Below are 26,157 nucleotides of genomic sequence, written 5' to 3'. Positions count from 1 at the left end.
CCTGGAATGAGAGAATTCCTGGCCCTGCCATTTGAAATGCTCTCTCATAGTATGAAGGGTTTCCCCGAAGGATAGTTCTTCAGGAGGGGAGGCAGAGGGGATAGATTCCTCTGCATCAGAATCCTCGTAGGCCGAAAAAGCCTCCTCCTGGTAGTCAGAGAGGGCAGAGCCAACAGAGGGCCTCATCTGAGGAGTGTGGATCAGAGGGCTCAACCCTGGGCCTTTTGTCTAGAGGAGGTTGAGAGCCCCTGTCCGGATGGGGCTGAGAGCCCCTAATTAAGGAAATAAGGTCCTCTGCTAAACTAAGAATCTGTGAACCTGTAGAGGGTCCCTGAGGAATAACCCTGGGAGGCATAGTTTTTGTGTGTTTAGCTGATTTAGCCCTGGTGAATGCCTTAATGGACATGGAAGGAGGGCTGGCAGCACCACATGCTGGTGTAGTTTTGTCTAGAGGAATGGTGTCGGAAGTTTCCAAGACACCAGTTTGAAGGAAATTCAATAACCAACTCAGTAGGGGCCTCCGGGGCCAAGGTTGTCGGTTGAGCGGTATCGGTGGTCGGAAGTACCAAGGACTCTGTTTCAGCCGAGACAGAGACACTCGCAGTAGGCCTAGCCGTGGTTTCAGCCGAAACCGCGGTCCACGTGTGTCGGTCCTTGTCCTTCCGTTTCTTAGCTAAATGAGTAGTCGGAGTCTCCGACGGCATGTTGTAGGAGAAACTAGCCCCAAAAAATTCCTCTGCAAACTCCGCCCGACGCCTAAGAGTGCGTCGATTGAAGGAAGCACAGGCTGAACAGGCCGAGACGTCGTGGTCTGGGCCTAGGCAGGGAAGGCAGTAAGAATGGAAATCCTTATGAGGTATTTGTTTCCCACAAGTTAAGCAATTATTAACTTTATCTGACATCGGCTGAGGCAAGAAAGAGTCCCCAACAGGGTACTTAGCTTTTGAAGTCTTCGGTTAGCTGAAATACAGGAGCTGGCCGACCAGCACTTGCGAACTGCTTCTGCTTCGGGCACCATGCGGCAAGAAAGACTGGGGAAGATGGCGTCGGCTGACGCTTTTATACCCCAGGCGCTCTGACGTCGGGGAAAGGGCGACAACAGCAGACGCCGGACCCAGACTTTGGAATCCGGCCGACCGAAGGGCTGCCTGAGGCAGGACAACCCATATGTGATGACTGCAGATGCATCCTTGAAGGACATCAGGATTCTCATCAGAGGAAAAATCTGACTTTTGTAGACTCAAGGTGACATCTACTTTCTGAAAGTCTACAGTGATCTGCAAGGTGTCATGGGTCCCTGGTGTGGATCTTCCCTAAATTAGGACAATCTAAGTAGGGTAATTACGAACCCCTAGAGTTCTGCAATGTAGGATCATAAGAGCTATACATTGTGCGAAAACAGTCTGCTACATGGACACTGCAGCAAGCATTTTTAAATCTGATGTGACCATACAAAAGCATCTTGGAAGATTATGGGCAACAGTTTTTGCTATGAAAGCATTGTGGAATGCTGAGGAATGTAATAGACTTAGAGGTCCAAGATGGTCCTCCAAGTACCCTCCTTCTAGAGCAAGAAATCTCACATAGAAGCCTTTTCCTTCCGGTCCTGAAAAGACATGAAGGCTAGATCCTGGTGAATTAGCTCCTCATATATAAGTGGCAAGAGGCTTTCTTGCTCTTCTGCAATGCCTCAGAACAGTGGTATTTCTCTGAAGCGGATTTAGTACCCCTTCTCTATGATGCTGAAGATCCACTGGTACCTAGGAAGGTTAGCCTTCCTACCAGATTTTTGGAGAAAAAGGTGGGAAGGGAGTCTAGGATAGTACAGTTAGAGTTCTCTATGTTGGGTGACCTCTTTGAAGCTTACGCTGGTTGCCATTTCCTGGATTGTCTTGTTATTTTGCCATAAGGCCTCCCCTTGGACTAGTCTAGATGGAAGAGGCCAAGCTTTAGAAGGGCAATTCCTACCATAAATTGAAGTCTGACAGTTAAAACGATTTCACAGTTTTAATTTGTTTTGTCAGCTCTCTCAAAAACTTAAGTTGGTGAACCAAAACAAATCAAATTTCTTTGTCCGAGGAAAGTACAGTTGTGTGCACTTACCATAAATGTAGATGTTGAGTATATTCATTGTTGCAGTTATCACATCTGGGTCTTCTGCTTGCATTAGCCCTCAGTCAGCCTGATTAACAAAGTCTTGGGTCCTGCATCAGTTGCAGTCTCATCTTCCATGACGTCAGGTAGTCAGGGGTATAAAGCATGCAGCAGACACCATTACACATCAGTTTTTCTTGCCCCAGATGTCAGGTGCCCCCACAATGGAAAGCAATTGTATATACATAAGGTTACACCTCCAACAAAAAAGCAAATACACCAAAAAGCTTTAAACATAGTAATAGAGGTATAGCCAATAGCAGTCAGGGGCTGGAGGGAGGGCAACTAGGACTGCAACAGTGAATACACTAACATTTACATTTCTGGTAAGTGTACAAAACTGTACTATATTCTTAGTGTTTCACTGTCGCAGTCATCACATTTGGGTAGATTCCCAAAGCTAAGGATGGGAGTAGGTAATAAGCATGAGGACCAGCTATAAGGCCCTGCAAGACTGCAATGGCAAAGCCAGCTCTGGATTTAGAGAAAATTGGCCAAAGGTAATGCTTGGTAAAGGTATGTACAGAACTCCAGGTAGCACCTTCTAGGATGTCCCTGGTAGGGACACCTCAGAGAAAGGCTGTAGAGGTAGATGCAGCCCCGGTTGAATGTAGTCTAATCTCCTTGTAGACAAGGTTTTCCATGGTGCTTATAGCGGAAATTAATGCAATGGCCTATCCATTTAGAAATGGTTTGCTTTGAAATGGCCTTCCCCTCTGCCCTTGCAGCAAATGCAACCAGCAGTTCAGATTTACGGAGAGGTTTAATCCTGTCCAAACAAAATCTAAGTTGTCTGTGCACATCTAAGGAGTGCAGTATTCATTCCCCTTTGTTCTGTGGATTTGAAAAGAAGGTTGGCAGATGAATGGATTGATTAAGGGTCACACTGGATACCACCTTGGGCATGGAGGGATTGGTCCTGAGGGACACCCTGTCCGCATGGAAAATGATGAAACGCACCACTGCCATGAGGGCCTGTAATTCAGATGCCCTTCTTGCTGAAGTGATGGCTAAAAGGAAGGCTTTTTAACAAGAAAGGAATTTCAACTCTGCATTTGCAGCTGGCTCAAAAGGAGGTATAGTGAGTTTTTCAATACTAAGTTAAGGTCCCAAGCTGGAATAGGGACTCTCCTGGGTGGTCTTAAGTTTTTTGCCCCTCTGAGGAACTGTTTCAGCAGTGGATGAGAGAAGAGGGGTGGTTCGGTGTTGTAATGAGCTGAAATGGCTGAGGCATGAATTTTGATGGAGGAAAAGCAAAGGCCCATATGCAGCATTTCAGTTAAGTATTGAAGAATCGGAGGTAAATTGGGCGTTGCTGTGCCCATCCCCAGAGCTTGGTTCCAGGAACAGAATCTTTTCCATTTTTCAACATAGGATTTTCTAGTACTAGGCCTTCTTGCCTCCAGAATGACATCCAGCACTTGCTTACTGACGATGGTAATAGAGATACTGGGTAATTAGCCAGGCTGCCAGGTTCAGGGTTTGAAGCTGTGGGTACAGAATCTGGCCCTCCTGCTGGGACAGCAGGGCAGGGGTCTGAGGCAGGTGCCATGGTGCCAGTAGTGACACTGCATAGAATGGGGTACCAGTGTTGGCGTGGCCAGTATGGTGCAATCAGTATGGTCCTTGGTTTGTCCTATTTGATCTTTAGTACCTTGGAGAGGAGAGGCAGAGGGGGAAAAGCATAAACTGATAGGGCATCCACTTTCCAAGCTTTTGGTTAGTCCTTGTGCAGAATTTTTCCAATTGGTAGTTCAGGAGGGAAGCAAACGGTCTATCTCTGGGCTCCCCCCATTTGTTTCTCAACATGTTGAATATCAAGAAGTTATGTACTCACCATAACGTTCTATGTATGTAGTCCATCTCGCCTCACATTCTTACCCGTGGGTTCAGAGCTGAATGTCTGCTCCGACTCGGCCAAACTTTTTAGCTCGAAGTCTTTCTATTGGCTGGGCCAAGATGGTATCCTATGCTGCACTACTCTATATCCCCAGATCTAGTTTGCTGCGAAAAACAGCACTCATTCTCCATGCATAACACCCAAGGAAAGGAAGAACAACCCAAAAAGGGAGTTCAGAAAACCAGTCCTAACCTCCAGATCCTCCAGGAAGGGGGAAGGTGGGGGGGTAAGTAAGAATGTGAGGCGAGATGGACTACATACATCGAACGTTATGGGGAGTACATAACTTCTTGATGTTATGTAGTCCAATCTCGCCTAAATTCTTACCAGTGGGACAGCGTCCCTAGCACCTAAATCCTGGGAGGCTCAGTGGAAAATACTCCTGAGCACTGTGGAACCAAAGGAAGACCAGCCCCTAGATACCACATCCAACTTGTAATGAGAAACAAAGGTGTGAGGAGATGCCCAAGTAGCCGCAGCACAAATATCATCCATAGACAACCTGGCCTGATAGGCTGTAGATGTAGATATAGATACAGCCCAAGTAGAGTGAGTCTTCACTGGAAAAGGTTAATCTTTACCCCCGAGGAATAAATGTTGAGGTCTTTGGTTCTGTGCAGATAAAAACGCAACTGTCTGTGTACATCCAATTGATGAAATTTAAATTCTGCCTTGTTTGAGAACTGGGGAAAAAAACACTGGCAACTCAATAGATTGATTAAGATTACTGGTAGACGCCACTTTGGGAAGAAAGGACGGGTTCGGTCTAAGAGAAACCCTGTCCTTATGAAAATTCAAGTTTGGGGGTTTTATTGTTAGAGCCTGAATATCTGAAACGTTTCTGGCTGATGTGATGGCTACTAAAAAGACAGTCTTCCAGGTCAAGAAATTTAAATCACAAGTAGCTGCAGGTTCAAAGGGTGATGAAGTAAGAGCCTGTAGAACAAAGTTTAAATCCCAAGGCATGACAGGTCCCGATACAGGACGGAGTAACAGAGTGCCCTTCAGAAAAGTCTGAGCCATCAGACTTGGCTCATTAGCAACATGAAAGTTAGAAATCGCCGCCAAATGGACTTTAATGGTGGCGGCCGCTGAGCCCTGGCGAAAAAGCATAGACAAGAACTCCAAATCAGATGACATTGGAGCAGTGTAAGGGTCAATCCCTTGGGTATGAGCCCAGGCTGAAAATCTCTTCCATTTGCTGAAATAAATCCTCCTGGTAGAGGGCTTGAGAGGAAGACAAAATATGAAACTACCTCTGGCGAAAAATGATGAAGCCTAACTAATGACGGAAGTGGAGTAGCCAGGCTGTCAACCGGAGGGTCCGCAGAGAAGGATGGAGCTGCCCCGACATGTCTCTGTCTGGTTGTTGGTCCAGAATCCAAGGCGTGTCCACAAGGTAGGGATGGAGAAAGGGGAACCAAACCTGACAAGGACAGTGTGGGGCACTCAATCTCTGTTTCCCAAGGATTGCACTTTCTGAATAACCCTTGACAGCAAGGGGACCGGAGGGAAAGCATATAGTAGACCGGAGGGCCAATCGTGGACTAGAGCGTCCCTGGGCGACTCCCCCTGAGGGGGATCAACGTGAAGTAGATGCTGCATTTGGCATTGAGGGGGCTGGCAAAAAGGTCGCAAGGCTGACCATCTGCGGAAGATCCGTTCCGCAACTTGGCAGTTCAGGGACCACTGGTAAGGCATCAGAATAGCTCTGCTTAGCCTGTCTGCGATCACGTTGGACTTCCCCGGAATGTGCGTTGCTACCAGAAAGATTTAGGAAGACAATGCCCACCGCCACACTCTCATGGCCTCTGCACAGGTGATATGACTGGGCTCCTCCCTGCTTGTTCAGATAACACACCACTGACACTGTCCGAGTGGATTGCAATAGTCCCGAGAGGGAGAAAGCACTGAAGTGCCTGCAACGTAAGTAGCACAGCTCTCATCTCCAGGACATTGATATGCAAATGTATCTCGTGTGCTCTTGCCACGTGCCTTGAACTGTCCTGCCTAGATAATGCCCCCCACCCCATCTGGGAGGCATCCGTGATCACCGTGGCAATCGGAGACGGCGGAATGAAGGGTTTTCCAGTGTCTAGATTGTCATTGCAAAGCCACCAACTGAGATCCTGTTTGCACCTGAGTAGAATAGGATGAGAAAGTGGAAGCCGTTGGAAAGACCACAGGGCAAAGAGAAGCCATTGAAGGAATCTCATATGTAACCTTGCTAGAGGGACTAAATTGTCACAGCCATAGTCCTCAGGAGTTGGAGAACCCATCTTGCCTTCGCTCTTCTCAGAGGGAGCAGGGCGTGAACTTGTTGTTGTAGGGCTCTGATTCTTTTCTGTGACTGTCTAGTTCTGCACCTATAAAGGTGACACGCTGCGAGGACAATAAGGCAGATTTTTCCCAGTTCAGTGTTATGCCCAACTGTTGACAGTTACAGTGGCGTCCCTGGTATCCCTGAAGTCTCAAGTGAGCAGTCACCACTGCCATACATTTGGTAAACACCCTGGGGGCTGTGGTGAGACCAAAGGGCAGGGCTCGAAACTGAATATGACTGGCTCCCAGCCGGAAGCATAGGTGACTCCTGGATGCCCTGTCCATCTTTATATGGTAGTAAGCATCCTTGAGGTCGATGAAGCACATCCATACTTCTTTTCCCAACAATGGGAGTATAGACTGCAATGTGACCATTCGGAACTTGGACTTTTGTACATGGTTGTTCAATCGGCTGACATCTAATATGGGTCTCAGGTCCCCTGTTCTTTTCGGCACCAAAAAGAATCTTAAGTCCCTAATCAGATATGGTCTGAGGGGACATGCTGGATGGCTCCTTTTTCTAGCAGCTTTGAAACTTCTGAAGCTGCATAATCCCTTTGACTGGGTGGGACATCTGGGATTTTTCTGACTGGAGGGGGATCTGACGAAAAGGGAACGATGTAACCTCCGGAAATTATTCATAAAACCCATTGGTCCTGGGTGATGTCTTGCCAGGCCTCCGGGTTTAACGGTATGCGACCCCCCCCGACTGGCTCCGGAAACGCACAGTCGGGCCTCCCATCAGGAGCGACGGTAGGGAAAACCGCAAAAGGAATTTGTCTCCTGAGTTGCGAGGGCCCCCTCTGCCTCTAGGGCAGCGTCTCCCTAAATAACCACCCCCCCCTCCTCTGCCTCTGGAGGGGGTTCACCTTGTGCACCGGGAAAAAAACTCTGATTTCTTGAACCACATTTTTCCACCCCTCTGGGCCTTGGGATAAGGCCTAGAGGGGAGGGAAAAACTGACCTACAGCAGACAGTTTTTCCATCCTGCTCGCACCTGGTGAGGGTGTCTTTCACCTTGGTTCCGAACAAAGAGGAACCATCAAAGGGGGTGTCAGTGAATGAAGACTTTAAGGCCTCTGCGAAATGACAAAGGCGCATCCAGGCTTGCCTCCTAAGGGCGACTCCTGAGCTTGCTGCCCTACTTGCTCCCTCGGCTGCATATGAAATCAGCCTCATGGAGGAGTTAACGATGGAATTGAGGGTAGACATCTGGGCGTTAACTGTCTGGGTCACCGCCTCAGAAACGTTACCTGTGAAAGCATCTCCAAGCTCCTTAAGGAGATCTCTCTGGAGCCGTGTAAAGTGAGATAAATAGCTAAGCGGCCATAAGGTAAAGGTCGCTGAAGAGAGGGTACGCTTCTCGTACAGGTCCATGGTCCTAGACTCCTTGTTAGGAGGATGAACGGTGGAAGAAGTCTCTGCTAATTCCTTCTGAGTGGCTGCTGCCACCACCATGGCATCCACAGGGACTCCCTTGGACCGAAATTCCTTACCCGGGGGAGCAGACAAATTTATTGGGTCTTCTGGGGACTGGTTCCACAGAGTCGGGGTTTTCCCAAACCCTTCGACAAATCAAATCCAGGAGCTCGAAGGGTGGAGACACCCAGGAGGTGGAAGGCTGAGCACTGAAGGCCTTTAGGAAGACAGAATCCTCCTCGGAGGGGGCTTTAGACGGCCAGTCACTTCTTTGTTTCAATATATCTAGGATGTCAGAGAAAGAAACATCCTCAGAGGATAACTTGGGGGACCCCTCCGATTCCTCAAGGTCAGTATCTGAGGTGAGACTCATCCTGGGGAGTCTATGTGCTTCCTCTTGCACGTTTGCCTTCTAGGGGACTCCTCAGGCAAACACTGAGGGGCCCTCAAACTTGGGGACCACTCATGGGGTACCCTGAGGCCTTGGGGCTCCGCTGTCTAAAGATAGGTGGTGATCAGAGAAGTGCACCGGAGTAGTAGGGGACAGAATGACCAACCCCCGCATGATGTCGTTGACGATCTGGCCAGTGCATTCTGCATGGCCTCAAAGGCTGGTCCCCCTGAATCCGTGGAGCGACCAGCCTCCTAAGTCATGACAAGAGCCGGACTTCCCCATGCCGAAGCACCGAGAGGGAGACTAGGAACAGAGAGATGTCCTGAAGCCTCTCCCTCAGGTCCGACTCAAGAATCCAGAGTCCTGAACCCCATGGATGGTGCAGATGGGGTCGGAGCAGCTGTCAGCACTGATATGCCAGAAGAGGCCATCGGAACATACCTGGAAACATCACATGGAGCAGAGCACTCCGGCTCCGAAGGCTGGGATGCGATCGGAGGAGGAAGTATCGAAGTAGGTTGCAGGATGGGCTCAGGAGCAGAGAACAATTTTGCCAAGACCAGAGACTGAAGGAGTCTCTGCACCACTCTATAGACGTCCACATCCGATAATGTCCTGGAGGATTTGGAGGACAGGGAGGGAGATTGAGATCTCTCTCAGGTGATACTTGCCTAATACTAGGTGATCGGCTCCAAATAGGTTCCAAAATAATTGGAGCCAACGCCGGTTCCATCACCACTGACACTTCATGCGGCCCAGAGGATGTCAGAGCTGATTTAGCCATCTTCTCCGTAAGCTCAGAGGAGACTGAAGGAGCAGACCACCTCTTGATTTTGTGGTTTTAGCTTTAGAGCTGGAAGCAGATTCTAGACCCTCTTCGAAGGATGGTATCAGAAGTCTCTTCAGAATCAACTTATTCTTTTTTTCCTGAAGGACCCTAGGGCTAAATGCATGACAGAAGCTGCAAGACTCCTGCAGATGGATTACTCCTAGACAATATACACATACAGAATGTCCATCGATTGTTGTCTCTTTCGGCTTTTCCCGGTTAGGGGTCACCACAGTGGAACTCCGGTCCGCTAATGATTGGTAGTTGATTTTTACGTGCCGAGTTACCAGAACTGACGCACAACCTTCAATGAAGGTACACCCATTCACGCACATCTCCATGCAGAAGACACTAGCTGAAAATCGAACCGGACAGCGTCTTACTGTGAGGCGACAATGCTACCACAGCACCACCACCACGGTTACAGAATCATCGGTAATGGACATTTTATAGCCACACTGAGCATTTTTTAAAGCCCGAGGGCTTGTGCACCTTAGAATCTTTAGACATCGTAAGGAAATACCAACAACCACCAAGACAAAAAATCCCAGGTACGGAACCAACTGGAAAAACAGTCACAGACTTACACCACAGATAGCACGGGAAAAAAACCACTAACAAAATTCTAACAAACGATCCTCCGACACACACAATAGAGGGGTTAGGGCTAAAACCTCTAATTTAAACGTTTTTAGACTGGAAACTTGAAGACACAGGGAAGCAAGGGAGCAGACTAGGTCTTCTAACTGAAATGGGCCAAGCCCATTGTACAGCTAGTGGGATACCACAGAAAATCTCACAACAAAAAAAATTTTTACAAACACCAAACGAGCAATAGCTATTAAAACAGCTTTTTGTTTGCAATAAATTCTCTCAAGAAAAAAGGTACTTAGCCATAGCCAAGAGCGAGACCACATCCAAGCTACACGAGCAGCAAACGAGATCTGGGGATGTAGAGCAGTGCAGCGTGGGATACCATCTTAGCCCAGCCAATAGAAAGACTTTGAGCTAGAAAAGTTTGGCCGAGTCGGAGCGGACATTTGGCTCCGAACCCATGGTTAAAAATGTAAGCGAGATTGGACTACATATCTTTGGTTCCAGTTTCCACTTGTGTGGGTCCATGAAATTTCTGATTAGGTCATCTGCCAGCATGTTTAGCTTTCCTGGCAGGAATTGAGCCTGCAGGTGCACTTGGTAGCTCAAGGCTGTGTTCCATAGAGCCATGGCTAGTCTGCAGAGAGTGTACGAGTGGGTTCCCCCCTGCTTATGAGCCACAACAGTGGTGTTGTCAGTCTTTGCCATTAATCATCCTTGAAGGATGTGATCCTTGAAGGCCGTCAGAGCATCCTGTACAGCTATCTCTTTGATGTGCAGGTGCATTTGACTTGGGTTCCATTTGCCCTGAATGCACTTCCCTGCCAAGTGAGCCCCCCCCCCCCCCGCGCATAGTCTGATGCATGTTAGGATTTGGGCAGCATGGCAGTCCCTTGTTTTGGTGACAGGCGTCTTGCCCACCAAAATTACTATCTGTAGACAAGGAATGATGGGAATCGTTGCTTCTAGATTGAGTTTGTTGACACCATACGCTTTTTAGATGCCATTGTTTCCTCATATGCAGTCTTGCATATAGAATTAATAGAATGCAGGAGGCCATGAACCCCAGGGCTTGCAGATAGCTGGGTCTTTGAGGCCAGTATTTTGAAGTAGGCTGTCAAACTTGTTTTCTGGCGAGAGAAAAGCCATCTGGGTAGTTGTGTTCAAGCTTGCTCCCAGGAATAAAATTTCTTGTCAGGGTACAAGAGGAGATTTCTTTTCATTTATGGTTTACCCCAGACAATTTAGCAATTTCTGTACAAACGCCACATTCAATAGTATGTCCTGGCTTTCTGCCTGAATTAGACAATCATCCAGGTATGGATATATTTGGATATTTCTTTGCCTGCAAAATACAATGACTGGAGCTAGGCACTTTGTGAATACCCTGGGCGCAGTACATAACCCAAAGGGCAGTGCAGAGAACTGACCGTGCATGTAGCCTGCTTTGAAGCATAGGAATCTTCTGCAGGATTCCCTTATAGGGATGTGCAGGTAGGCTTCCTTTAAATCCAGTGTTGCCGACTAGGCATCCCTGCCTAGCATAGGAAGCAGCTGGTGGAGATTTGGCATCTTGAATTTTGGAATCGCCAAAAATGTGTTTAGGAGAGAGGGGTTCAATACAGGACGCCAGTTTTTTTTCTGGGCACCAGAAAAAGTCTTTAGTAGAAACCTTGCCCCTTTCTCTCTTCTGGAACAGGCTGAATAGCTCTGACGCTTGAGCAAGAATTTGCTTTTAAGCCTCTGCACACTGATTTGGGGGTAGGTCTGGCCAACTGTTTGGGGTTGGTAAGGAGTGAAAAGTGGAATCTGTATCCTTCGGAAACTATATTTAAAACCCATTTGTCCTGGGTAATGAGTTCCCAATTTTTTGTCTGCCGGGCAATCTTTCCCCCTGAGGGAACAGTCAGTTGTGCAAAGCTTGGAAGATTTAAAGTTAAGTCATTGAGACAGTTTACCATAGGGGGGAGTCTTACCACCCCCTGCTTTGGAGGTGGGTGCCCACTACTGCTTAGCCCTGTGAGTACCTTGGGACTGAAGCCTGGGTGTTCTGCAGGTTCTGGGTTTGGACTGAAGGTCTGGAAGAGGCAGGAAAGGACCAATTTTTCAAGGGGCAATGCCTACTAAATCGGAGAGGCTGTACTTGCAGGAAATCTAACAGTTTGCATAGATTTAGCTTTTTCCTCCATCTTTTTAAGTACTTCTGCTTTCTTGCCAAACAGGCAGTCTTGGTTTAAGGGAGCATACAGCAATTTAGCTTTAACATGATCTGGCAAAGATTGCTCCTTAAGCCAAGCATGCCTTCCAAGTACAGACCCAGTGACAGCAGCCCTGCAAGATGCCTCTAGTGAATCAAAACCACATTGCAAAGTATGTTTTCCAACTTGTTCAGCAGAATGCATTAAATTCTGTAAATCTTTATTTTCAGCACAGTCAGGAATCAACACCATTTTCTGTTTAAGCAATCCAATAATATGCTGCTGATACTTTAACATATAAAATTGGCAGTTTAAGGCCCTAATGGCCAAGGCTGCAGAAGTGGATACCTTTTTACCCTATCTATCCAGCTCCCTGGAATCGCTGTCAGAGGGAATAGGAATTTTGGCAGTAGTAGCCTTACTGCCCTTGGGTCCCTGTGAAATGGTCTCTGGATCTGCAGTAGGATTTTTAAAAAGAACTTGAGAGTCAGGAACCCTGTAATATCTATCAGGTTTTCTGGGAGCAGGAGGAAGAGAGTCAGAGGCCAAGCTAGATTCTGAAAAGGCAACAACTATGTCCAGTACAGGGGGGATAGCTAAAGGCCTCTGTTGGGGCAGGAGTAAGAAATCCCCAAGCCTCTTTTTACAGTCAGAGTAATCCTGGCTTTCCCAACAAAAATGCTCCCTAAGAGTATGCAAGGTTTCACCAAAAGAGAAATCCTCTCGAGGGGAAGCAGAGGGAATGGAGTCCTCTGCATCAGAATCTTCATAGGTAGAGAAGGATAAATCCTGGTCTTCAGAGGAAACAAATTTCAGAATCCTGATCAGAAGAATCATAAGTAAAGTCAGTCCTAGGTCTCTTGGAGGGGGAAAGTTGACTTCCCCTGATTAAAGTAACAAGGTCTTTAGCCATTCTTATTTGTTTTTTTTTAGGCATAGAGGCTTGCCCATGCGGTCTGGGCGTCTGTTTTCTAGGCAAGGATAGAGTTTTTGGCCTTGAAGATGGCGTCTGTTTAATATGCAAGTCAGTAGGGCCTGAATACACCCTCAGAAGCCGGTGCCTGCACAGCGGCTCCAGACCCATCCAAGGTAGTGACATCCGCAGGTTCCAAAGTTGAAGCATCTTGCAGCATACCGGACTCCAAACGGGTCTCAAGAGAGGCCTGTGAAACTGAAGTAGCTGGTATCAGGGGCTGCAAAAGCACCTCAGAATACCGGCGAACTGGCGATTAGCTTAGGAACAGCGTAGTCTGCAGCTTTGGACCTATGTGGTTCTCGGTCTTTATCTTAGCATTTTTTCGGGATGTCGGTAGTAGGGTGGTTTACCGAAGCCATATCTGGATAATTGAACAGAGTACCAAAATATTTAGAAGCGCAAGTAAACAGACGAATAGTTTGTTGTTTAAATAAGGCACAAAACAGACAGTGAGGTACATCGTGGTCAGGGCCTATGCAAGGAATGCAATACGAATGAAAATCTTTGAGATATTTGCTTTCCACAAGAAATACAATTATTGACTTTTACTGACATCAGTTCAGAGCAAGATAAAATTTCCCCAACGTGGTATTTGGCTTAGTTGAAGACTTCGGTTCTGAAACTCTAAAACGAAAATTTCAGGAGTCGGCTGACCGGCACTTGCAAACTGCTTCTGCTTCGGGCACCGCACGGCAAGAAAGACTGATGTAATGGCGTCTGCTGCATGATTTATACCCCTGACTACCTGACGTCATGGAAGATGAGAAAGCAACCGATGCAGGACCAAAGACTTTGTTAATCAGGCCGACTGAGGGCTACTGCAAGCACATAACCAAAATGTGATGACTGCAACAGTGAAACACGAAGATCATCTAGCAATTCTGCCTTCACCTGACCTGACTGGGCAGGATCGTGAAACATGCACGTCTGCAGATGACCATGTGGTAGGTGCTCTTCAAGAATCATCTAAAGCATCACAGCCACATTTATGGTACTACTTGGAGACTTGTAAAGCTTCAGTGGCCATCACCTTGATTTCCTTAGATAAGGTTAAATTCTCAATAGTTGACATTGGCTAGAACGGTCCAAGATTAAAGGTTATTTAGCATATGGAACTGACAATTCAAAGCTCTTTGCCAGGGTGGCATTGGTAAAAGCTCTCTTTCCAAACCAGTCTAATAATCCTACCCAGTCACTAGATAGGGGATGTTTTGCTAATTCCTTAGATACACCTTTGACGGATTCAGTGGAGACTACAAAAGGATCAGCCTTTGTTTTTTTGTAAAGGTGCTTGCGAGGTTAATGTACTAAAATTGCCTGGCTTCCTAGGAGCAATGGTTAGAGAATCAAAATGTAAAGCAATGTCTTCAAAGACATCATCCAAAACTGTGTACAGGAGAAATGGCTACTGGTCTGGCTGAAGACAAGCTTGGCAGCTCCCAATAGTGGGCAAGCCTGTGAGAACTGCTTACTTTCCCAACTGAAAGCCTCCTCAGTTCTATGCAGGGGATCCCCATGAAAAAAGTTGAGGGGTGGAAGACAGTACTCTGGCAACTTGCCACCACAAACAAAAGGATTCTCCTCAGCTGCTACTTTTAGCTAGAAGGCCTCAGCAGTGGAAGAATGAGGCTCTCTAGATTTCATAAAATAGCAGAGGAGTTTATGGCATTTAAGGTGGCCCAAAACTGCTGTCAGAAGTTGACAGCAACTTCTGTTGTAGGTTTGTTAACTAAAAGACAGTCGCCCTCAAGATCCACAGCACGAGTATTGGAAGCGCTTGCTGAGTAACATCATACCATATAGATGTGTGCACAGTGGTAGTATTTGCAGGTAGACCAGAGACCATGGTGATGGCCCAAGGGGTTGCACCAGAAGTTTCACCTCAGTCTGCAAAGGTAGCTGACCTGGGTCAGTTGACCCGTGACTGAGAGGTGGAGCTCTCAGTAGCATCAAGGTCCTTAGCCTTTGTGTCTTTTTGGGATAATGCTAATGAACACCAGAGTCTGCAGTCCACCTGCAGTTCCAGTGAATTGAGATACCACCAGGAAGCCAAAGAGGATGGCACCATTTGAGTAGCCAGTAACTTGAGTCCACATTTTAGAGTTTTTGCATGGAATTTTGCAGTTAGGACAATTAAAGATGTTGTGCTGGGGCCTCAAGCAAGGCAGACAAAAACAAATGGAACTATTTGTGCAGGATTTGCTTCCCCACACAATTGACTTAACACTAAAATTAGAGAAAAATTCCCCAACAGGGTACTTCTCCGACTGGAATATTCTCTGAAAAAGTCAGCCAAGCAGAGGGTATTAAGCACACATGAAGAGCAGACTACATGGCTAGAAGGAACTGAAAATGGCACCAGATGCCCTTCTTATACTCAGCCATTCAGTCTTTGGATGTCTAGCTACGGATGATGTATAGATTCTGGAAACTGCGCCAGTAATACACTTGAACATCTACAGTTACGTTAAGTACACACAACTGTACTATGCTTGCGTTTCGCTGTTGCAGTCCCAACTTGTGGGATGATTCCCAAAGCAGAGATGGAGGGTGGAAGGTAAATTAAAGGACAGGATGCCCTGCAGAATGGCACTGGCGAATCCTGCTCTAGACTTGGAAAAAGTTGAGCGGCAATGTCTAGGGAAAGTATGCAGAGATGACAAGGTAGCAGCTTCCAGAATTTCCTTGGTGGAGACTCCCTTTTAGAAAGGCAGCAGAGGTAACAGTAGCCTTAGTAGAGTCATGACAGCATCAGATGGCTTGTTACTATGGTGGCTGTAACAAAGGAGAATCTAGGAGAGATACACTGGAGATGGTCTGGAAACTGGATTTACTTCAGAACTGGTGGCAAAGACCAAAAATAGTTGGCCTAACAAGTTGAAATGAGGACAGAAATGGCAATTAGGTATGTTGAGATAGTACAGTTGTGTACACTTACCACAAATGTAGATGTTGGAGTTTATTCACTGTTGCAGTCATAAATTTTCTGGTTCCTCTCAAGAGCTGTTTGCCTAGATGAGAGAAGAGGGTTGGCTCAGTATTATAATGAGCTGAGACGGCGGAGGCAGAAATCTTAATTGAAGAGGAGGATAGGCCTTTGTGGGACATTTCTGTTAAGGAATCTAGTATACGAGGTAAGCAGGGCACATGTCCATTCCTCGAAACTGGCTCCAAGAATAGTATCTATTCCACTTTTCTGAATAGGATTTCCTAGGAGCACGCCTTTTTGCCTCCAGAATGACATCCAGCACATGTTTACTGAGGGTTCAGGGGATGAACCAGGCTGCTAGGTTCAGGGTTTATAACAGAGGATGCAAAATCTGGCCCCTCTGCTGGGACAGCAGGGAGGGGGTCTGTGGCAGGTGCCAAGGTGGCAGTACTGTCAGACTGCGCAAAGGTGGGTACCAGTGCTGGCATAGCCAGTTTAGTGCAATCAGGGTTGTCCCATTTGAACTTTAGTAGAATGTTCGCAGAGGGGGAAGGCACAAATTGAGAGGTTTTCCAATGTAAAGGACAGAGCATCCACTTTCCATGCTTGGCTGTGGGGAGCTCTGGTGCAATATTTCCTCAAATGAAAATTCTGAGGTGAAGCGAAGAGGTCCACCTCTGGTGCCTCCCACCTGTGGATCAGCAGCTTGAAAAAAGTACAGTTTTGTACCTACCATAAATGTAGATGTCCGAACTGGATAGCATCTGCAGTCATAACAACTGGGTTGTCCTGTCAGGCAGCCCTTCAGTCGGCCGGATTCCAAAGTCCGGGTCCGGCTTCGGCTGATGTCGCACTTCACCCGACGTCATCTCTGTTGGTCTTCGGGTATAAAGGCATCAGCCGACGCCATTTTCCTCAGTGTTTCTTGCCCCAGATGCCAGTAGCCCTCTTGAAGGCTAAAATTTGGATAGATGCCAATGTTTCCAAAAAGATAGAGGTAAACACAAATATAAGCATGTATGTACATATATACAAACAAATACACCATAAAGACTCCCCACCAGCTAGCTATTAGGAGGGTAAACACCCTAGGAGTACCACAGAGGGAAGGAGGGAGGGTAATCCTGACTGCAGATGCTATCCAGTTCCGACATCTACATTTATGGTAGGTACAAAACTGTACTATGTCCTTCATGGATGCATCTGCAGTCATAACAACTGGGTAGAATACCACAGCCAACTAGGCGAGGAGGATAAAAGTAGATTATGGTGTGTTTAGGATCCCTTGCAGTACAGCAGTGGCAAACCCTGCTCGGGATCTGGAATATAGAGGCAAATTATAATGCTTGGCAAATGTATGCACGGAGGTCCAAGTAGCCTCAATAATGTCTTTGGTTGCCACTCCTCGTAAGAAGGCTGTGGTAGTGGCTGTTGCCCTTGTAGAATGAGGTCTTATGTTCTGTGGAATTGGTTTTCCATGGAAGGAGTAACAGAATCGTATGCAATTTCCTATCCATTTGGAGATTGTCTGTTTGGAAATAGCTTTTCCTTCCCTTCCTGTTGCATAGGCTACAAAAGTTGGTCAGTCTTTCTGCTACTTTTTGTTCTGTCCAAGTAGTAGCGTAGCTGTCTATGTACATCCAAGGTATGCAGTATTCTTTCCCTCTGTTTTGTGGGTTGGGAAAGAAGGTAGGTAGGTGGATTGCCTGGTTTAAAGACACTCTGGATACCACCTTAGGCATAAATGTAGGATTAGTCCTCATGGACACTATCTTGGTGGAAGATTAGGAAGGGTTGCACTGCCATTAAGGCCTGTAGTTCTGAAACCCTCCTTGCTGAAGTAATTGCCAGTAGGAAAGCAGTTTTCCATGACAGGTGTTGTAGGTCTGCTGTTGCTGCTGGTTCAAAGGGTGATAGTGTCAACTTTTCTAGCACAAAGTTTAAGTCCCAAGCTGGTAATGGTGGTTTCCTTGGAGGTTTTACATTCTTGATTCCTCTGAGGAACTGCCTGAGCAAAGGGTGCGAAAAACAGGTGGATCAAAGCTGTATTCTGCTGAAATAGCTGATGCATGTATCTTGATGGAGGAGTAGGACAGGCCTGAATGAAGAAGTTCGGCCAGATACTCCAGAATGTTAGGCATATCTATGTTTGACACATCTTTTCCTCTTTCAGTACTCCAAATGACAAACCTTTTCCATTTTCCAGCATAGTTCCTTCTTGTTGAAGGTCTGCGTGCTTCAAGAATAATGTCTTTAACTCTTTGGGAAAGTTCTGGATTAGCTGCTGCTATGTGATGTTCCATGCAGTCAGTTGCAACGTTTTAGGTTTGGATGTATGATGCTGTAGTTGTTCTGAGTTAACATCAAAGGCATCAGGGTATTGGCCACATATTGTTCGAGACATGCTCCTCAGCAGTGGGTACCAGTGTTGTCTTGGCCAGTTTGGAGCTATCAGGATTATCCTTGGACGTTCTTCCTGATTTTTAGTAGTACTTTGTGTATCAAGGGAAGAGGTGGGAATGCATATGCTGTTAGGCCTTTCCAGCTGAAGGAGAGCGAATCCACTTTCCATGCTAGTGGATGGAATGTCCTTGTGCAGAATTTTTTGAGCTGGTGATTGAGAGGTGATGAATAGATCTATCTCACGCATTCCCCATTTCTTTGAGATGGTCTTGAAGATGTCCGGGTGCAGCTTCCATTCGTGGCATCCGTGGTTCTGCTTAATATGTCTGCTAGAGTATTTTCTTTTCCCGGTACAAATATTGCCTGTAACTGGATGTTGTAGCTGAGTGCCAGGGTCCACAGTTCCAAAGTCATTCTGCATAGGGGTATGAATGAGTGCCTCCCTGTTTGTTGATGTACCACATGACTGTGGTGTTGTCTGTCCTTATCATCAACTGGCCCTCTTTGAGAAATGGTCTGAACTTTTGGATTGCCAGTTTTACTGCCAGCATTTCTTTTAGGTTGATGTGCAGGTGAAGTTGATCCTGTGTCCACAATCCTTGCACGCATTTGTCCAGCATGTGGGCCCCCCATCCTAGGTCTGAAGAGTCTGTTGTGATGGTCTGGCTTGCTTGACATCTGCGAAAGGGTAGGCCTGGGTTTGACTGGCATGCCTGAGCCCACCATAGGAACTCCTGTTTTAAGCATGGAATTAGTGGGATTTCTGTTTCTAGGCTGTGTCTGTGTTGGGACCATAAATTCTTTAGGTACCACTGTAGTTTTCTCATATGTAGTCTGGCAAATGGGACCAAGATTATGCATGATGCCATGAAGCCCAAGGCCTGCAGTACTTTTCTTGCTGTTAACTTGTTCAGTTTTGTTAGTGCCAAGAAGTAAAGAGGGAGTTCTTTTGTTTTTCTGTAGTTAGGAATGCCATTTGTTTTACTGTGTCCAATTCCGCACCCAGGAATGTCCTTGTTTGGGATGGTATCAGCCTTGACTTTTGTAAATTGACTGTGTATCCCAGTGCTTGTAGCAAGTAAATGACCCTTTGTAAATCTGTTGTCAGCTTGCTTTTGTTGTCCCCTTGTAGCAGGCAGTCGTCCAGGTATGGGTAAATTTGAATTCCTGTAGTCTGCAATGGGCGATTACTGATACCAGGCATTTTGTTAATACTTTGGTCTCAGTAGATAAGCCAAAGGGCAATGCTGAGAATTGATAGTGCTCTGATCCTGCAAGAAATCTGAGGTATCTTCTGCAGATTGGTCGAATGGGGACGTGCAGGTATGCCTCCTTGAGATCTAGAGTTACCAGCCAACACTCCTTGCCCAGCATGGGAAGAAGTTGCTGTAGGGTCAGCATTTTGAATTTTGGGACAATGATGTATGTATTTAAGGTGGACAGGTCGAGAATTGGTCTCCAGCTTTTTTCCTTTCTTGGAACTAGGAATAGTCTGGAGTAGAACCCCTTTCCTTGCTCTGCTGTTGGCACTCTTTCCAAAGCTCTCATATTTGCTAACTCCATTATCTGTTGTAGAGCCTCTGTTTTTTCATTTGGAGGTAGATTTGGCATTCCTCTTTTGACTGGTAAAGTGTGGAAGTGGAACCGGTAACCTTGATCTATGGTTTGTAAAATCCACTTGTCTTTTGTTATGTAGTGCCAGTTCTTTGAAAATAAGGTTAACTTTCCGCCTAGAGGAGCTGCTATTTGTTCCCTGGTAGGCGGACTTAGGGCTAAGTCACTGTGGTTGTGTTGATGTAGTGGCAGTGGTTGTGTCTGTGCCTCTGTTGTTTCCTTGCCACTGTCGTCCTCTGTAGGCACCTCCTCTGGATTGGTTTCTGCCTCTGGAACGTCTATTCCTGCCCCTTTGAGATCTTGTGGAGTCAGGAAAGGACCAATTTTTGGCAGGCCAGTTCCTGCTAAACCTTGGGGGTTGAACCTGCAAGAAATCTTTAACAGTTTGAACAGATTTTGCCTTTTCTTCCATTTTCTTCATAACCTGCTGGGCAGGTGTACCAAACAAACTTGTCTTATCCATAGGAGCATCTAGCAACTTAGCTTTAACATGATCCGGTAAAGCTTGCTCCTTTAGCCATGCATGCCTTCTTATCACTGTGCCAGTCATGGCTGACCTAAATGAAGCCTCCAGTGCATCATAGCCACATTTTAAGGAATGGTTACTAACCTGTTGTATGTTATTTACCATTTCTAATACATATTTCTTATCAAGAGATTCATCAGTGGTTAGCTTTTTGTTAACTGATCAAGCATAAACTCTTGGTATTGTATCATGTGAAACTGACAGTTTAAAGCTCTAGCTGAAAGAGTAGCTGAAGTGTAGACCTATTTACCCCATCTGTCTAATGACCTTGCTTCCCTTTCAGAAGGAATAGGGTTTTTAGCTATGGTCGCAGCTACTGCCTTGGGACCCTGGGATATAGTTTCGGGTCTGCAAGTGGGGCCTTGTAAAGGTGGTGATGAGTATCTGGCACCCTGTAAAATCTGTCTGGTTTGGCAGGGGCTGGGGTAAAGAATCTGGAGCGGAGCAGACATCATTGAAAGCATCATCCACCACAGAGAGAACAGGAGGTATAGCTAAGGGCCTGTGCTGTGGAAGGTGCAGAAAGGTCCTAAGTCTTTTCTGGAGTCTGAAAATCCTGTTGCTGCCATTGGAACTGCTCTCATGGCATGTAAGGTTTCCCAAAGGAGAATTCTTCTGGTGGGGAAGCAGCTGGAATGGATTCTTCAGCATCAGAATCTTCAAAATTGGAGAAAGGAGCCTCTCGCTGGTCAGTTATGTCTGATTCATCAGCAGAATCATCAGAGGACACTGGCTCAGGGGGCTCTGCCCTAGGTCTCTTCTCTGGGGGCTGAGAGGCCCTGTCTGGGTGAGATTGAGATCCTCTAATTAATGAAATTAAATCTTCTGCCAAAGTAAGCATTTGAGAACTAGAAGAGGGCCTGGTCATAGGGGGTTTAACAGGCACTGTTTTAGTAGTCTTGGCTGCTTTAGCCCTGGCGAAGGCCTTAATGGACATGGCTGCTGGAGGCCTAGCAGCACCACGTGCTGGGGTAGAGACATCCAAGGGAATGGTGTCTGATAAGTCAGTGGCAACCACCGTAGTGGATAAAATTTCTGAGGCCGATTCAAGAATGGTAGCAGGGGCCTCAGTTGTAGAGATAGATTCAGCTGTACTTTGATCAGTTTTCTCGGTGTCTGTCTTTATCTTTGCGTTCTTTGGCAGATTGGGTAGTCGGAGGATCCGACGGCATAATGTACGCAAAATCAGAACCGAAAAACTGTTCTGCAAACTCCGACCGACGCCTAAGCGTTCGTCGGTTGAAAGAAGCACAGGCCGAACAGGCTGCTACGTCGTGGGCTGGGCCTAAACAAGGCAGACAATAAGAGTGGAAATCTTTATGAGGTATTTGTTTCCCACAGGTTAAACAATTATTAACTTTTTCTGACATCGGCTGAGGCAAGAAAGAGTCCCCAACGGGGTACTTAGCTTTAGAAGTCTTCGAAGTAGTATTCGGTAGAAGTAATCTCTGGATCCGACCGACCGGCACTTGCGAACAGCTTCTGCTTCGGGCGCCACGCGGCAAGAAAGACTGAGGAAAATGGCGTCGGCTGATGCCTTTATACCCGAAGACCAACAGAGATGACGTCGGGTGAAGTGCGACATCAGCCGAAGCCGGACCCGGACTTTGGAATCCGGCCGACTGAAGGGCTGCCTGACGACAGGACAACCCAGTTGTTATGACTGCAGATGCATCCATGAAGGACATCATGGGTTCCAGTTTCCACTCATGCGGGTCCATTAAATTTCTGCTCAAGTAGTCTGCCAGTGAATTTAGTTTGCCTGGCAGGAATTGAGCTTGCAGGTGCACTAGGTTGCTTAAAGCGGTGTCCCAGAGCCATGGCTAACCTGCAGAGGGGGGTAGGAAAAGGTTCCCCCCTGCTTATGTACCACAACTGTGGTGTTGTCGGTCTATCAATAGTTGCCCTAGAAGAATAAGGCATTTGAAGGCTGTCAGAGTATTCTGTACAGCTAACATTTCTTTTTGATTGATATGCAGGTGCATTTGCTTTGGGCTCCATTTGCCTTGAATACCTTGTCCTGCCATGTGAGCCCCCCCCATGTATAGTCTGATGCATCTGCTGTTAAGGTTTTGGCAGCAGGGGGTAGAGTAAAAGGGAGTCATTTGCTGTGGTAGCAGGCCTCTGCCCACAAAAGAAACGCTGCCCTTATGCAAAGAATGATGGGTATCATTGTTTCCAGGTCCTGAGAAAGTTAACACCAAAGACTAAGTACCATTGAAGTTTCCTCATATGCAGTCTTGCATATGGAATTATTAGAATGCAAAGAGGCCATGAACCCTAGGACTTGCAGTATTTTTCTTGCTATTTTTCTTGCAGACAGCTGGGTTTTGGTGGCCAGTAGAATGAAGCAGTTTGTCAATAACATTTGTTTTTCTGAAGTGAGGAATGCCATCTGGTTCAAGCTTGCTCCCAGGAATACAATCTGTTGGCTGGGTACCTGATGTGATTGCTTTTTGGTGTACCCCAGTGAAGTTAGAAGTCTCTGTACAAATGTCAGGTGCTGGAGTAGCAATTCCTGGCTGTCTGCCTGAACAGGCAATTGTGCAAGTATGTGTGAATTAGAATTTTCTCTGCCTGCAATATGCAATGGCTGGAGCTAGGAATTTTGTGAACCCTGGGCGCAGTAGATAAGCCAAAGGGAAGTGCAGAGAACTGATAATGGACACAGGTATTTCCTGCAAGACTCCCTTATAGGGATGTGCAGACAAGAAAAAAAAAAAAAAAAAAAGATTTAAGTCTAGGGTGCCTAGCCAGGAGTCCTTGGCTAGCATAGGAAGCAGCTGTTGGAGAGTAAGCATCTTGAACCTTGGAACCACCAGGAAGGGGTTAAGAATAGACAGATCCAGGATAGGGCGCCAAGAGTTCTCTTTCCTGGGTACCTGAAACAGTCTGAAGAAAAAAACCTAGTCTCCTATGCTCTGCTGGAACAGGTCAAATAGCCCTGACAGTGCAAAGAGAAAGTACTTGCTTTTGGGCCTCTGCCCACTGGTGTGGGGGGAGGTCTGGCCATCCACTTGGGGTTGGCAGTGAGTTGAAGTAGAATCAGTTTCCCAGGGATACCATGTTCAAGAGCCATCTGTCCTGGGTGATGTACTCCCAGTTTTTTTGCATGTACGGCACGTTTTCCTCCTAAGGGTGCAAGTACTTGGGCAAAGCTTGGAAGAATTAAGGGCAAGTCATTGTGAGATTTCACCATAGGATGTTGGCTTACTACTCCGTTTTAGTAATGGGAGCACTCCATTGATTAGATCTGTGCATACCCTGAGATTGTAATCGTGGTGGTATGCTGCCCCTGGGTTAGTACTGAAGGTCTGGGAGGGACTGGAAAGGACCAGTTTTAGAAGGCCAATGCCTACTGAACCTAGGTGGCTGTACCTGTAGGAAATACTTAACAGTTTGCATAGATTTAGCTTTTTCCTCCATCTTTTTGAGGACTTCTGCTTTATTGCCAAACAGGCGTTCCTGATTTAGTGGTGCATCTAGTAATTTGGCTTTAACAGTCTGGCAAGATAAGTTCCTTAAGCCAAGCATGCCTTCTAAGGACAGACCCAGTGATAGCAGCCCTGCAAGATGCTTCTAAGGCATCAAAACCACATTGCAAAGTATGTTTTCCAACTTGGTCAACAGAATGCATTAACTCTTGTAAATCTTTATGTTCTGCACAATCAGGAATCATTTTCTGTTTAATTAGCTCCATATGATGTTGCTGATACTTTAACATATGAAACTGGCAATTTAAAGCCTTGATGGCCAGAGCAGCAGAACTGTACATCTTCTTACCCCATCTTTCTAAAGCCCTAGAGTCCCTGTCCGAAGGGGTAGGGCTTTTAGCACTTGTAGCCCTAATGCCTTTAGGTCCCCGGGAAATGGTCTCTGGATACACAGTAGGATTCTTAAAGAGAAACTTGTGGGAGTTTGGTACTCTGTAGTACCAGTCAGGTTTCCTGGCTGCTGGAGGCAAGGTATCAAAGGTAATGCTGGATTCCAAGATGACATTTACAATCTCCAGAAAACGGGGTACAGCTAAGAGGCCTGTGCTGAGGAAAGTCTAAAATTTGAGACTTTTTGGACTGTGGGTAGTCCTGGCATTCCCAGCGTAAATGCTCTCAAGGTATGCAAGGTTTCACCCAAAAAAAAAAAGTCCTCTGAAGGGGAGGCAGAGGGGATGGAATCCTCTGCATCTGAATCCTCATAGGAAAATAAGGGACTGTCCTGGTAATCAGAGCAGTCATCAGGCTCACAAGTCTGCAGAATCAGAAGGAAAATCAATCCTTTGCCTTAGAGGGGGAAGGCACTCTTCCCCTAATTAAAGTTATAAGGTCTTCAGCTATTCTAAGCATTTGTTTCCATGGCATGGGAGCTACAGCATGCACTTTGGTCATTGGTTTTCCAAGCCAAGTGTGAACTCTAGGCGTGAGAAACTCTTTGGCTTTAGTTAGAAACAAAGGTGTGTTTCATACGACCATCAGGTTCGAATACACCCTCAGAAGCCGATGCCTGCACAGCGGCTCCGGACCCATTAAAGGTAGAGACATCAGCAGGTTTCATAGTCTAAGAAGCAACTTGCGGCACACCTGACTCAAAGGTTCTCAGCAGAGGCCTGCGAATCTGTAGAAGCGGGTATCAGGGGCTGCAAAGACACCTCACTGAGTACCTGCCTATGTGGTCTGCCTCTGTCTTTATCCTTATGTTTTTTTGGAAGATCAGTAGCCGGATGACTTATCAAAACCATTTCAGAAAACAGAAGATGAGAGCGAAAGAATTTAGTGACAAAAATAGCCTGACTACGAATAGTTGGGGCATTGAACAAGGCACAGGACAGCAAAGAACATCGTGGTCTGGGCCTAAACAGATGGAACAGTAAGAATGAAAATCTATGAGGTATTTGCTTTCCACAGGCAAATCTGTTTAGAGCAAGAAAAAAAGGATCCCCACTAGGGTGCTTATTTTTTTTAGAAGACTTCAGGTCTGAAACTCAAAAAATGAAAATTTCAGGAGTAGGCAGACCGGCACTTGCGAACTGCTTCTGCTTCGGGCACTGCACAGCAAGAAAGACTTATTTAATGGCTTACACTGCATGTATTATACCCACGACATCCTGACGTCATGAAAGAGGCGACAGCATCCGACGCAGAAATCCCAAGACTCTGGTACTCAGGCCGACTGAGGGCTACCTGGAGGCAGATGACCTAAATGCGATGACTGCAACAGTGAAACACCAACAACATTTAGGCCTAAACAGGCGACACAGAACACAAGTCTCTGTGGAACTGGTTGACCACAAACATTACCCTTCTGACGAGTCAAAAAATATAGAAAGGAATCCCCAATAGAGTACCTAGCTTTCCAAAATCTCTCTGGTGTGGACTAATCAACACACTGACTAACTCTGCTTTGGGCTCAGACGTTAAGACAAGACTGAAATGTCAGCTAGCCCCCTTTATACCAGACTGTACTAACAGTCAGGTCGTCCAGCAGCAGATGGAGGAGGGGGATCTTTTTCCTCTGGTAATCAGCTGGCCAAGGGCTTTCATGGCAAGAAATCCCTCAAGTCAGGACCGAAACAGTGAAATGCAAAGACATCTTTCTTTCGGCTTTTCCCGGTTAGGGTTCGCCACAGCTGAACTCCGGTCCGCTAATGACTGGCAGTAGCGTTTTACATGCTGGTTTGCTGGGGCCTAACGCACAACCTTCAGCGAAGGAACACCCATTCACGAATGTCGACACACAGAAGATGCTCTGAGAATCAAATTTGCAACGTCTGTGAGGCGACAACACTACCGCAGCACCACCAATTTGTAAAATCTTACCATAACACAGATTTCCTCCTCTGTCATGTTGATGTATTTCAGACTCTTGTGTTTTCCTCTCTTGCTACCCGAATGTCTGGCCAATA

General features: G+C 46.5%; 1 protein-coding gene across 1 annotated transcript in view; it reads right to left on the bottom strand.

Annotated features, from left to right (window-relative positions):
• The window catches only part of IGF2BP3 (insulin like growth factor 2 mRNA binding protein 3), a 1,266,240-nt gene that overhangs the window by 997,671 nt on the left and 242,412 nt on the right, over window positions 1-26,157 (bottom strand). Inside the window, exon 5 of the mRNA XM_044064618.1 lies at window positions 13,137-13,147. Coding sequence (XP_043920553.1) covers window positions 13,137-13,147 — 11 coding nt within the window. The remainder of the gene's footprint in view (window positions 1-13,136; window positions 13,148-26,157) is intronic.

This window comes from Protopterus annectens, chromosome 3.part0 (genome assembly GCF_019279795.1).
Source record: "Protopterus annectens isolate FY-2018-M chromosome 3.part0, PAN1.0, whole genome shotgun sequence".
NCBI classification, from domain to species: domain Eukaryota; kingdom Metazoa; phylum Chordata; order Ceratodontiformes; family Protopteridae; genus Protopterus; species Protopterus annectens.
Note: the sequence above shows the minus strand (reverse complement) of the source record. Positions and strands in the feature narration are given on the sequence as shown.